Below are 14,948 nucleotides of genomic sequence, written 5' to 3'. Positions count from 1 at the left end.
CGCCTGCTGAATGTCTCAGCAATGCAAAACTGCTGTTCCTCTCCTTGGTGCCGTGGGATACATGTGTGCTGAAGCCCTGACAATTTTCAGCACAGAAAAGCAGCATGACAGTGAGATCCTGAATCCCTCGTGGTGACATGGGCAGGGATCTTCTAAGGCAATTCATATATGGAAGGGGAAACATCAGCATCAGGATGTGCCCATAGCATGTTACTGGCTCAGAGCTGCTCAGTGCTAACTAAAAGACAGGGACAAGGATCTTTTCTTGCTCTGGGAGGCAGCTTCTGGCTGTAAGGTGAAAGAGGCCTCATTTCTCTTTCTTACTAGTCTGGATATACAGGATGATTCATTCAATGGGGTAAGTGGCAGGGAACAGTGTCTCTCCCTTACAAAGCAGGAGCACAAAGAAGGTACTTGGGGCATTTCTTCTCTCATGCTCAGTAGAAGAGAAACTGAGAGGTCAGTATGGAGGTTTCATGTCTTTCTTCCCCATAGGGGCAAACAAGTTGATGGCCAACAAGTTCTCGGGGGAGAGAGGGTGTTTCCTTCCCCTCTGCCCCACCCCTGTGAAGGAGCTGGAAGGGCCAGTCCTGCAGGACAGATGCACCACTTGCTGCTGTAATGACAACCAACTCAGCCACAGGCATCCCAGATGATTTCAGAGTGCCTGAAAGCTGTGATCAGTGCCTGTGCTATTGTCAAAACACTGCACCAAGTTCAGTCAGCCCTGCCACCCCCAGGAACCTGACTGCAGACAAGAAGAAAGCAATGCCAACAACAGAAAAGAGAAGAAAAAATACTTTCAACTACATCCATACCTATATACATACACATATATATTCCTTCTCATTATTAGATCCTCAAAATTTAAATTAAACCCTGAAATGCAAAAATATGCGTTATGCTGCAGTGAGAGAACTCCCACTTGCTTTCAGTGCCATGGTAAGGGAAGTGATGCAGGGCCAGATTCAGCTACATTGAACTGGTGTGACTTAGTGGAGGTGCTTGGGAAGACACTCTGATCCATAACAAACAAGAGCATGCTTTGGGCTGTAGGATCCAATCCCAGGATTCAGCAAGGGCTGTGCTCCCAAAGGACAACAAATAAACTGTGAAGATCATATGCAGAGACAACACAGGCTTTAATATATCAGAAAGTGCTAAGAGGCATACTTATAACATTTTCCCCCTTATCCTTTTACTAAATGTTTGCAGGTTTTTTTGCTTTGCTTTAGTGTACATTGTTGACTTCTCAGAGTGCTTATAAATAACATTATTAATACATAAGGATAATTGCTTTAAAGAGTAGCACACATTTTTCCTTTACCTTTGCCTGCACTTTGCCAGTAGGCATTGGCAGGCTCTGGAGCATGCTGTACACACAAATATTTGTGTTGATCTACTTCAATCCACAGGCAGAATGTAGCTAGGAGACAGACTATTTATCTTCCCTGCTTTTACCTTCCACTATGCTTCAAACAGACAGGGCTGCTTCCTGAGGTGTGAGGCACACCGACAGACCCCACACTTGTTTTACAAGCCCTGAGAAATAACCTCATGAGCAAATGGGCACACGAGTCCCTCTGACAGGAGGGCTCTGGACAAGCTGGTGTTTGCCTCTCTGTTGCTTGCCCATTTCCCAAGGTGGGCACAATCTGCATTTGGATTAATACCTGTATGGCTTTGTAGCACCTAAATTTCCATGGCATCACAGCAACAGATCCTGTTTTACTAAAAGGCATGGACTGTGTGTTTGCACCTTAGTATTTCACATATTTCACAAATAGTGTTTCTACAGTTGTGGTCTGAGTCCTTAGCAGTGCAGATCAGCCTTGAACCATCAGGTGCCATACTGGGCTAAACTGATGTCTGACATGGACCTGCCCTGTAAGTTTTCTATTTGTATTGCACACATCCATGTATGCACATAGAAGGTGACTTGTGTTTCAAATGTACACCTGTGCCCTTATTTACACAGTGTGTTTGTGCCACACGTGTGGTCACATTCAGTGGTACAAACAGCACCAATGGGGAGAAAGGAGGATTTCCTGCCAGAAGGACACATATTTGCCATGTTAACCAAGCTGGCCTTTCCAGTGTTCTGGTGAGGGTTTGGACTGGGGAGCATAGGAAGGATAAGCCAATCGGGCTGGTAGAGCCTCCCAATACATGCCTGCGGGATGCCCAAAATCAGACTAGGAAAGCAGCTTTCCTTTCATAGTTTCTGGAGGCTTTTTCCAACACAAAGGATGAGCTGCAGGCACTCATGGTTCAATCTAAAATTAGTACTTCTGTGGGCTGAACAGCTGGGCCAGCAGGTAGGCAGTGCAGAAAGGAATTCCCTCCAGGTGTAAATGGAATAAATCATCAAGCTCAGCTCTTCCAGCTTTAGTGGCAGCTGTGAACCCAAACCACACCTACACTTTCACACTGAATTCCTCTTGCTCTGTTGGTTTTGACCCTTTATAATCTCTGAAGAACTGTGAGCAGTGACTTAGTGCTTATTAAAAAATCTATTGATAAGTTGTTTCCTACATTCAGGTCCAGACACACGCACTCCTCACATTACAACCACACAGAAGTTACTACAGGTGTAAAACAGAACCCTGCAGAACAGAGCCACTGCAAGGGAAGCATGAGACCTGTGTCAGGTACAAGTACCACATCTTTTTGCATCTGATTCCCCCACAAAATGGGTCAGTTTTTTTAATGAAAAGCTTTGTGTTTCACCTTACCTGAAACTCTCTAGAAGGCAGAAGCCTGTCCTTTCCTGCTTTTGCAGGACACTCTCCAAGACAACTGCATACATGAGGACCCAGCCAGCACAACAGAGCAAGACAGGGCTGAAGTGGAAGAGATGAAATATGCAGAAGGAACACACTGATCTCTGCCTAAAATGTGCATTCAGCAGCCACTTGAGGCTCAAAAAGAGACTCTTGCAGCTGCAGGTGAGTACCTTTACTTGGAGCACTTAAGGCAGCGGCAGACGGGCAGGTCTGTAGTGCAAAGAAGCAGAGCAAGCAATGAGCAGAACAGTGTCACCACCCTCAAGTGTGACCTTTTGCTCCAACACAGGCTGCTACACCAACAGAAGTCCTAATGATGAGACATTAATTCATTTGCACCACACCTAGTACGGTGCTGACCTGATTAAAGGGGAAAAGAATTGGGAAAGGATAACTTCCATAGCAAAATGAAATAAAAAAGCCAATAGGAAAAGCCCAGTTATCCAAGGAAACCAGGAACAAGTTGTTAATCCATGAAGAAATCTTCCAAGATTCTTCCAAAGGACAAAAAGAATCAATGCTAAAGGTAAATGTACCATAAATTAACTAAAATAAGTTCTTTGTTTCCATTCTCCCCGAAATATTCAAAGAAAATAAATAGCTAAATTTTGCTTTAGCCATCCAGAGTTAAATTTTCAATAATTAATGATTTTAAATTTACCTTCACTTTGCTGTTGTTTTGGATATGTTACATATTACTACTGAGTAATTTTTAGTAATTTAGGTTTGACTAAAACATAAAAATGACATTCTACAAGAGTAGAACTTCTCTGCCTAAGACTCTTTTTGGACTCCCAGAGACAACCTGAGGACATGAAGAGACTGCAAAGTTGTTTTGAGACAGTTTTCATAAAACATGGGCATTTAGAAAGCAAAAACAAATTACTGGAAGTAATAACAGAGACTATAAATGAGACAAATAACTTGTTCTCATTCAGAAACACTGCTGCCAATACTCTAAACTATCTGCCTTTAAGTGTTGATGTCAGTGCACTGAATCTCTGGACCTCTGGATGCTGCTGCATGGGAGGTGCACTCCAGTGCTGTGCAGAAAGGCAACAACCTTTACAGAAGGCTGTAGTCTCATTTCTGACATCAGGAGCCATGAAAAGGTAAATAAGAACTGAACTGCTTTGATTGAGCAGTGCAGTACTTTTGGCTGCAGACCAATGGCCTGAGCCATGCCTCCAGCAGAAAGCATGCAGGGAGGAAAATCCAAATATCTTCTATCCAGATTTTAGTGGCATTAAGTTAAAAGGACTTCCAAACTGTGAATTACTACCACATAACAAAAGTAAGTAAGGAAAATGATCACCTGTACAGTACTAGAGAAATGTCCCAGCTGTTAGAGTCCAAAGCTAAGTTTTACTGGAGTGAATTTATGGCTGCTCATTATTTAACTTAGGCTAGGATCATAATTACAGATGGTATTCTAATGCAAAATCCCACTGATGGGAAACAGCATTATTTGAGACTCCAGCAAAGAGTAATCAGACACCTTTGGGAAAGTAATCAGGCATCTGTGAAAGAAAACTCTGATGTCAAGAGCCCCTCACATGGGATGCTTGTTTAAGTGTTCTAAGGCATGCAGCACATTTAATGAGATAAAAAGGTTAAAGGGAGTTTTGAGTGTTTAAAAAAAAAAACAACATAAAGAGAAAGAAACAACATTTGATGTAACCAAAAGCAAAATTAAATGGGCAAGTATTGTTGCACATGGGGTACCTCCTGAAACAAGGAAATGAAACATCTTTTCCTCCTGAGTTTCCACACCTATACCTTTACTAAAGCAGGTAATGTTTTGTAAACACAGTTCTGCTTGATGGAACAACATGTGAAAGTAGCAAGGGTCTTGCAGACACAGATCCTTGAACTGGATGGACTTTTATGTAAGAATTCTGTTTGCTCCCTTTGAGCAATGTGCACTATTAAACCAATAAATAATTAGCAATCCCTCTACCACAGCTGCTTGAAAGCAGCCCAGGAGCTGCAGGAGCACAATATATGATGTGATAGAGCAACACAGTCCTGAGCCACAGAGGACAGGTCAGAGAAGAAAGGAGGCAATTTTAACAGAGATTTTCTTGTCCAAAAAGTCAGACACTGCCACAGTCACTGATAATTACAGTGTCTGGTCAATGCTTTACAAATGCATTCTTGGCTTAGAACATCTGTACAGAGAACCCCTAACTTTTCAAAACTTTACATAAATTAATATTGCAACATGGGTGAGCCCTCTTGTTAAATGATGATCTGCCTGATTTAACAGCATGATCCACTGTATAGGTTGGATCTCTGAAAGTTTCATCTTAAAAAGTATCACTGTACAAGGGTTTACTGTCAGCCTACCAGTTGCTACAATTCAATAGCTGAACAGTATTTAACCTGAATGGTGTATTTCAGAAATAAGATCTTCAAACATAATTTGTATGGTTTTTTGAAATAGCTCCAGGGTCAACTTAAAAATTAAGCTCAGCTCATGGGCTGTGATTCAGCAAAGGTCTTAGGCATATGCTTTCATTCCAGGCATACAAGCAGTCCTCAAGAGAACTGTTTTAAATCAGCTTTTGCCAATAGGAGGAAGGAATGAGATAATGGAATAAAGGAAAACTCCTCTTGTTAAACTCTGACTCTGAAAATCTGGAGTTTTCACCTGTAAGTGAAAAATTAGTCCTATTTCAAATTAGCTAAAGTATTTCACCATCTTGTATTCTGATGATTAAAAACAATGCCCCTCTCTTCATTGCCTCTTTAAAGTTAAAAAAAGTGAAAGGAGAGGAGAGTAACTGCAAAGCAAAAGGCTGGTAACATTCATACTGGTTAACAAACTGGATCCAAATGCACTGACCTAAAATAGCCTTCCCCAGAAAACTTTTTGTTAAGCAAATGCCACCACTTTTGGAATTTTGCTAAGGAAATACTCAGGGGACAAGTATAAAGTGAGAAAGTTTTCCTCCAGTGTATCTGTAGGTTATGCTACTGGTCACAATTTTGTGACCTGAGATAGCTTTGACAGCTGAGAGGAAAGACATTCCTCTTTGGTACCAAACGTTTGCCAATGGACCACTGCAGAGCTGCATCACTTTGTGTTGATCTGAAATTCCCTAATCACCAGGGAATTCTGAAAATTATTCTGAACATTATGCAAATTGTTCTGGGCACATTTTCCTCCAAAATAAGAAAGGCTTACATAATGAATGCTACCCTGTTTTCCAGATTAGCAATACTGCCCACAGACTTAACAGAGTGTGACAGAGGAAACAAATTGCAAAAATTCACACCGACAAACAAACCCAAACTTCCCCTCCAGAGCTGCAGACCATCACAAACCATATCACCTTGCAGCAAGTAAAAGACACATTTTCGTGACCTTGCCTTTTTCTACAACACACAAATCAGGAACAGGGAGGGCAGACAAGAGTCAACATGTGACAGCCATTGGTCACATTGCCGAATGCAATGTGGAAAGCATTGAGGTGCAACCAGGAGGTTTGCAGAAGAATCTGCATAAAATAAATTCGTCATGCTAAGCTTACACTCTTCTATACTTGTATGCGAGATTGTCTGGCTGGAAAGCACTCCATGCTCTCGGATCCTCAGTACTTTTGCATGAATGACACTGTATAAAGAGGAACTATATTTACTAGCTGAATAAACAATAGGTTTTGCTTTCACTCAAGTATTATGACTTCAACTCATTTTATTTATATGTCAGTAGTTCAGAATGTGCAGTGGACCAGGCACATCATCACTGTTCACCTTTGTCAAAAAAGGGGCCAGAAACATCCACATTGTTATATTTCTAGAACAGCTATATCTCATCCCTGTAACCTTTGGAGGATATACTACATCCATTCTGTGTTAGCAACACTGCGCCAACCTGTTTATTTTTAAGTTCATGAAAAAAAAGCACCTATTTTCAGTGTCCTCTGTTGCACACACAACCCAGAAAGAGACAAGCTGACAGAGCTGGTACAAAACGACTGGCTGCCCAGCTATCAGCCTCCTATAGCAAAAGCTCAAGGGAGACAGAAAGCACCAACTCCAGCATCATCCCTGCCATTAGATGGCATGCTGAATGTTGTCAGACCATGGGAAATGCATGTCCCCCACCTGAAGGTCTCTCTTGTCATAAATTCAAATTCCCAGACGGGCACAAGTACAGAGCATTATGGTACCTGAACATGATGGGAGAGGACCCATAGAGAACCTGCTCAGGAAACCAGTCCTGAGAACCAAACCATATAAACATGGACTAATGGTTGTGCTGCTCCCTTGCTCCTGTAGACTTGCTCACCTCATGATAACTAAGCCACGTGTGCTTGGTTTGGATCAAAGTCATGGTGAATCTTCCCAGTAATTGAAGTGCTCCTTTGGTCTCAACAGTTCCAAATTCAAGATCAGCCCATTAACTATAGACCTTAGTATTTGTAATGCGCTGACAAAATTGCAGGTTTCAGTTATTTATTATGGTGGTGAAAATCACCCAAGGATTCTTTATAATTCTATAAACGATCCAGCAAGTGAGGAATATGCAGGAGTGTGGCCAAAGTTAAATCTTCTTGAATGTTATACCAGATGTACCTTGGCTGCACTCAAAATAAAAACTAGTCAGTTTTGTCACTTTTAACATAATGTAACCCATTAACTTTCATCACTGTTCTGGGTAAATAATATGTACAGAGGATATAACTAAAGAAATTACTGACACATGTTGCTGTTACAACACCGACTGAAAACTACAGGCCAGAGCATCCGAGCATAGCAGGAGATCTCCTTCTCACTTCTGATGTAAATTCTCTGTCCCAAGGCTGCCTTTAAAGCACATGAGGTTTGTGTACGTGTATATTATATATATATAAATAAGCACGCTCAGAGAATAACGAGCCCTGAGAAATACACTCTCTCAGTACTCTCTTGGGAGGGTGAGGTTGCTGAATGCAGCTGTTTTCATGATTCACATCCTCTAAAATCTTTGCTTTCTGTGCCTGGCCAGGTGAAAATGCCAGGTAAAAAATGGGAAGCTTGTAAATCTGCTTAGCTGTTTCCTTCTGGCAAACTGCCCCTCTCTTCTTTACCTCTGCTGGTTAAGCACCAAGCACTTCGCAAGACTGAAGACTGTAAAGTACACGTCATTTCTTCTACCTATAAATAACACCAGTCAACACCACAAAGGCAAATAAAAGTAGTAAATTTATTTGATATTTATTTCTAGTCTTGCTTTATCCAGAACACATTTCTCTCAGAATTTCTGATGTGCTACTTCAGCCAGGGCTGCCTGGGCCAGTGTAACAGCAACCTCCCTCCCACCCCCTCCATCCAGCTCACTATCTGGTGTCTGACAGAAGTAAGTGCCAGCTGCTCTACAAAAAGGCATATGAAACACTTCAGCAAGACATTAGAAAATCATCTGCCTAAAAGGAAGATATTCTTTTCCTCCTATCACCATTACCAACAGACTGATACAAACGTTGAATTTAAAGGTTGACAGTTCTTCAGAAGTCTTGTTACTGGAGAAATGAAACCCGTAACCACAGCTGGATACTCTATTTCCATTCAAATACCCAATGCGTCAGTGCTAACGGGGCTGAATTTTTACCTCTGACCTTGGTCCTTTGGTTTTCCCTTTTTGCCAGGCATCTCCACAGCCCTACAACCAGCTGGCAGAAACAGGGACATTGCCAGTTTGAGATTCGTATTTTGTGGCTTTGAGACCCACATATTCTAAGGCTGTATTGTCATGGCACCTTGTGACAGCGAGTTCTACAGGTATTTGTAGCATAAGCAGAATTAGTTAATTCATCAACACTTATCAACAAGGAATGCCTGCACAATGTGCATTATTTCTTTGGTAGCTCACAGCTGTTCTTGACACCATTTGATGACAAAGTAGACAGAAAAAATTCTCCTATTAGTCAAGTGTAAAATTCTAAAGTATAGTGTACCTTTGGAAGCTTCTGTGCCAAGCGGATTTTCCAATATGTCTGTCATATCTTGGTTCCAAGCATCCTTCACAGCAGACTTGGATACCTTCCTGTTGTTCAGGCTTTGCTGTGGCCGGAAATTATTCCTCAGGTACTCCACGGACTTGACATGGTCTTGCTGCTCAGTGGTGAAGATGGAGTAAAATGCCTCCAGCTGATCGCAGCCAGCATGGCAGGGGAGAGAAGGGACATTAATTAGAAAAACAATGTGGTGAAATCCGGGCGGCTGATAAGACAGTAAAATGTGAGGAAGTAAAATGTTGATGCCAAGACTGATAAAACTACATGGGAAGCCAGACTGCCCACTGAAATTATTGCCAACCACCTTATCTCAACACAGGGCTTATCCTGCCCAACATGGGAGAAGGCCTTCTAGAACCTGTGGATGTCTGTCATTGGCAAAGAAACATTTGTCCTTAGACCCCTTGTCTGGAAGGATTTTGTGTGTGACACAGCCTTGCCAAACCCTCCTCACTGCTGGCACTGTTTTGTTTCACAGTATCGCGTCAAGTGCTTCTAGGTCATTCCACACCAAGAGCTTTTGCCTGGATAAGGCAATGCTTCCTTATCTCCAAATACCTTATGAAGTTTAGCTGCCAGGCTAAGCTTCACAGACAGCTCGTGCAGCACTTTTAGGCACAGCTAGCATATACTCCTCTGGGAATAAGTTTCTTCTGTTGGATTCAGATCTGAGCTATTTATAAGAAAATGTATTAACCTCTAAGAAAGAACTGTAATTGGAAAACTTTTCTGTTACTTCGTATCTTAGTATTTCTTAGAAAAAAAGTCTAGTAAACTAAGGTGGAAATATCTTCAGCTAATGTTTTTCTCTATAATGTTTTTCAGCTATCAAGGTCGGTACAGCATTTGCTGCTAACTTGTTATCATTCAGGACAAGAACTAGAATTAGTTATGTTGCTGCTGGAAAGACTGAGCAAGACAGAGCAGAGAAGGAAGGAATCACTCCTGATAATGTTTGCATCACATCAATTACACATATTGATAGTATGGATTTTGGGAGCATAGAATCTGGCCCAGGACTTCAAAAAGGGACTTGAGTTACATCCATAGCTTAATGACAGCTCACTCAAACTTACACCCTTTTCATTAAGTGTGCCTGCTCTAAAAGCCCTGGAGAAGCATGTGAGCCCCAAATCTTACAACTGGAAGAATTATCACGGCAGCCTCAGTTGATAAAAAAAATCAAAGCAGTGTGTAATAGAGCAGTTAAGCATCATCCACTGACTCATGAGGCACCTACTACCATTACTTAATTTCCCTTCAAAATGGTAATCTGAGATCCCTTCAGCACAGGGACAGCAGGGGACAAGCAGGGAGGGATGACCACCAATGACCAGTTCCCATTGCAGGCAGGGAGCTCACGTGCCACTTCCAGAGCTCAGGTGCTGCTTCCAGGCTTGCAGGTGTGGATGGTGGAATTTGAATTGTACTTTTTTTTCTGCATCTTATAGGAATGCTTTATTCCCAGGTTCTCAACACAATTCTGTTTCTGATTCTTTCAAAGAAACATCTTGAAAAATTTCAAAAACCATTTCCTAATTATTTGCAGGATGCCCTCAAAAGCATAGGAGGATGGATTAAAAAAGGGGTAAAGGGACTGACTTACACTTTTGTCTAAAAAGAAAAACCAAGCCAACAGATGATCCTGCTACACCCTTCTATAAAAGCACAGATCAAAACTCTTGTGCTTATTTACGTACCTTTTGCACTTCATGCACTGGAAGCAGTTTTGATGAAGCCAGCTAACAGGGCTTAAGGTGACTTTATAAAAGCACGAGAACTTGGGTAGTAACTACTTCTCTGAAGTCAAGTCTCTAGGCTTAGACATTAATCTGTGACATTAATTGAATTTTTAAACTTTCGGAGAGAACTTTTAAAATATTTTCTTCTGCTATGCTACCTTGGGGAGGTATAATTGCATTTTAACAACTGCCAATTCAAACATGATTTTTAACCTTCCACTTTTCATGTGTTGAAGTACATATAAGCCATTTCAACCTCACTTTCACTATAAAAATATTACCTAAAACAAATGAGATTAATTTCTCTGTAGCTGCCAGAAAAAAATTATATTCCAAGATCTGCAGTCAAGGAGCTGCAATCATGCTCTTCAAGGACTACAAAAGCTCCCGTTCAGAAGAAGAAATGAGAAGCTCTTGTAAGACTATTGTAGATACAGGGAAACCTGATCTAAAACTCTGAGTCACGCAATTACAAACCATTAAAGCCTGATGTGTAGTTTTCTATGGGTTGGATATACAAATGGCAATTAAAAATACTGAAACTGTTACAAGCACAATGAGCTACTCTGAGGTATGCATTACGAGAGATAATGCCATGTTTTGGGTCATTGAATGCACTTAGCTTTACAATGCATCTGCAGGGTGACACAGCTTTTCCTGGTTTGTTGTCTAATTATAAGGGAAGATGATGATGATGGAGGACTGAGAATAAAATAGAGAAGCCTCCACAATGGACCACTTCACTACTGTCCTTTTTCCAGCAAGGTATTTTGCACAAAAGCAAGAATTTAATTGGAATAGCAACAAAGATTAAACAATATCACTGTTGTTCCCTGGGATTACAGGCTGCTTCATGGGCTTTGTGATAAAGAAGGTTAAACTATGGCAATCGATTATGTTACACTGTTTCTGTTAGAGGAACAAATAATAACCATAGCAGAGGCAGGCTCTTAAAACACACACATCTACAGCTGCCGGGGAGGGGGGGAATACTATTATTTATTCCACATGTGTTGTAGTATCAATGAAAGTCTGTCTACACACAGAATTCCCAGCCCTTCAACCACACACACATGCACAGAGCAGCACAACGCCAAATTTTAAGGGCTTGATTTGGTGCAGTTACTTCTGTAGAGCACAGGAAAGGAGCTATGCCAGGACAAAGCACCTTTGTATCGACAGCCGAAATTGGTATTTACCATTTTATTTGCATTTGTTAAAATAGAAAAAAGAAGTGACCCACCTGATGCACACACAGGGTATAAAACTGAGCGTGGGCCAGGCCTTGCAGCCACCAAATAATAAACAGTAAACTTACTGATGTAGTGAAAAGCTACAAGGGATTGCAAGTATCCTGCAGGCAAGGACAGAATTCAAAATGATCTCAACAATCAGAGAAATAGCCTGAAAAAAACAAAGGGTCTGATTCAAACAGGACCATGTGCAGAGTCCCAGGCTCCAGCCAGAACTGGGGGCTGCCTGGAGGCACGATGGGCTCAGCTCAGCCAGAGGGCTCCAGGGAAAGCCTCCAGCAAAATGGTTCGGCAGTACTTTTGTGAAACAGGCAAAATAACACCAGGATGGGTGGCTGGAGACATGAATTGTGACATGTCCCTCAGCCTCTGGAGGGCCTCAGCTGAAGCACTGCAACTGATTTTGAACACAGACTGTCAAAAAAGGATGAAAGAGTCTATGGGAGAAGCAATGAGATCTAGAAAACAGGAAAAAAAGCCTGGAGCAAGGGTATGGCAAGTGCCTTCCGTACTTCTGAAACCTGTGAGCACAGCATCTGTCAGTCAGAATCACCCAGTGAACAGTTCATGTGCACTTTACAGAATTAGCGTACGTAAAAAGTTTGCTTTCAGTGGCTTATGACAGATGAAAAAGAGGCAAGACTAAGTCCAGCAGGTTGGCTTTCTGAAGACAACAGTCTTAAAATGTCAAAATACACTGAACTGCTAAACATTTGACTTCATCTAGACATTGCTTTATTAGGATAATTCTTCAAACTCCAGACATTGTGTCTATTTGCATTAAAAGCTGCTATGTGCTAATTTTTGTGCACCAGCTCTCTGAGCACATAATGGCAGCTTTACTGTGTTATAAAAGCAGTTAAGCATGGAGAATTAATGGAAAGATGTCTTTTTTAATGTAATTAGTTCAAATTACTAAATCTGAGCAGAACTGAAATCACTCACTTTACTTTGAAAAGAAAGTTTCAATGAAAAAGAATAAAAAGGAGCTCTGTGTAACTATTTACACCATGGATTAATTTAATCTTAACAAAAACAATACCAAATAAATCCCTGAAAGGCAACTGGGTTTCATGTTGTACCATCTTCTCAAGACTGACGGCTCCTGTTCAGAAACAATATTACTAAAGAGAATAAAAAAGATCACCGACACTTCCTTTTTTGTCAGCAGAAACATTTGTGTCCTCCAAATTAAACTGGTGGGTTTTGAAAACCGTCTTAAGGAGGGCAAATGAGGAGATGGGTTTCACAGACAAAACAAACACACCTGATGGTAAGAAATGGGCACAGGTTTCCGAAAAACGATCCACTCCACGATCTCGCTGCAGGGAGGAGTAGTCAGGGAACCTGTGTAGCGGTAGTAGCTCCCCAGCGACGTTGGCAGAAGTTCCCTCAGCACAAAGGGATCCAGAAAGGTCTCCTTCTCTGCAGGGAAGATTGACAAGCAGGATTACACTTTTTTAAAATGTGTCTTTAAAACAGACATCACATTGCTAGGCAGCCTAACAAGGTGTAATGGCAACAACGTATTTTATCATCTATGTAATGAAAAATGGAAACCCCCTCCCAGGAAGGCTCTGCAAGAGCTGATGAGTGGTTTATTAAAAGAGCAGCCAAAATGCTAGTCAGCCCCATCCCAAACACAGACCCTCCTATTATGAACGTGTGCAGGTGTGAAATGCACTTGCTACCGCACTGGTTTATGTCAGTACAGAAATAACACTGTACTCAAAGGTTCCAGCACTCAGTACATGGCTCTCCAGCTTGGTTGCAGCAAGACAGATCTCAGTGGGACACAGCCAAGCCTCAGTGGTCCTGTTCACTGCTGCCTGACCAAAATGCATCGGGCAGTGTATCCGTTCCATCTCTGCCAGAGGTGGAAAAGGATGCAGGAGCTGAGTCAAACCCTGCGTGGATTGCTGAGAGGGAGGAGGCAGAGCCATGCTGCTCAGCCAAACTTCTCTGGGAGCTGCCAGGCACATGGGCTGAGTAGCAGGGACGCAGGGCACTGCTGAAGCTCAACGTGGTTCTCGAAGCAACATCCAAGCAGTGCTTGCTCAGGCCTGCCTGCACCCACCCACGCTGCCACTGCCAGGGTGCTGCCAGAAACAGCCAACACACCACAAATAGGTTTCACAGGTAAAACTGCTACCTCTTCTCCCAAATCTGAGAAAGTCCTTTCCAGGGTCCAGCAGTCTGGGGACAAATCTTTTTTTCTCTGAGAATCTCCTTGGACAGCCTGACCTAAGCACTGGAAGCATTTACCTTCAAGTAAGAGTGACAAGCTGGTAATATTTAACACTGTGAAGAAAAATAAATAAACAAAAGGAGGGAACAGCTGCAGGCAAGGCAATTTCCCTGCCATCCCTGAGCATTTATTCTCTGCAGTTCATGTTGACTCAGAGGCTGAAGCACCCTCTCAGCCTGTGCAAAGGTGCTCACTGCCTCTGGGCAGGCTGACACGCGGGGCTCTCCCAAACATCTCTATTCCTTACTTTCGATATCCTGCATGCCTCAAACAGGAGTCCACACTTGGGCAGAGGGAATTCTTCTTTCTGTCTCACCAGAGCTGCTGAGCAAACCCACTGCCACCCACTCCCTGCCCCAAGAGAAGGGAGAAGCAAGTGGGCTGGTGATTGATACACACATCTTCCAAATAGGATGAAGTCTGCAGAATTCACTTCCAAAGCATCCCACAGTCTTCTGGAAATCTTGATCAAATCAGGAGTTGCCTAAACCTCTTAGCAGCAGTCTGATAATATTTTTTAACTCCACTGCTGCTGCATGATGCCAATGATACATACAGTTCAGATATCTTCTATTTTCTGCTCAATATCAACAGGTCTGCGATGTTTTCATAGCTTTTAGCATTCCAAAATACAAGTAATTCTATTAAAGTCAAGGCAATACTGCAACCTCTTAGTGAACAATTCCTTTCCTTCTAATCCAAGTAGATTTCAACCACATCTGCATCTCCAAAAAGGAAACAAACAAATAATAATCCACATTTTTTCCTCGTCATAGCATACCTCTGCGAGAAAAAGTGTGCTTAAATAATAAATACTAAAATATATATGATTGGCCAAAGTTCAAAGAAATTTTAATCAAGAAGTCATAATCACAGCAAAAGGTCGCATTTAATTTGACTGGCTCATTTTTACA

The 14,948-nt window shown here is 41.9% G+C and overlaps 1 protein-coding gene across 1 annotated transcript in view; it reads right to left on the bottom strand.

The window, feature by feature from the left end:
- PTPRG (protein tyrosine phosphatase, receptor type G) overlaps window positions 1-14,948 on the bottom strand; it is a gene marked incomplete at its 5' end in the record, with an annotated part of 316,509 nt that overhangs the window by 85,700 nt on the left and 215,861 nt on the right. Inside the window, 2 exons of the mRNA XM_017747149.1 lie at window positions 8,732-8,924; window positions 13,054-13,211. Coding sequence (XP_017602638.1) covers window positions 8,732-8,924; window positions 13,054-13,211 — 351 coding nt within the window. The remainder of the gene's footprint in view (window positions 1-8,731; window positions 8,925-13,053; window positions 13,212-14,948) is intronic.

Source organism: Corvus brachyrhynchos, unplaced genomic scaffold, assembly GCF_000691975.1.
Source record: "Corvus brachyrhynchos isolate BGI_N302 unplaced genomic scaffold, ASM69197v1 scaffold91, whole genome shotgun sequence".
NCBI classification, from domain to species: Eukaryota; Metazoa; Chordata; class Aves; order Passeriformes; family Corvidae; genus Corvus; species Corvus brachyrhynchos.
The sequence above is the reverse complement of the archived record's forward strand: the minus strand, read 5'-3'. Positions and strand labels throughout refer to the sequence as shown.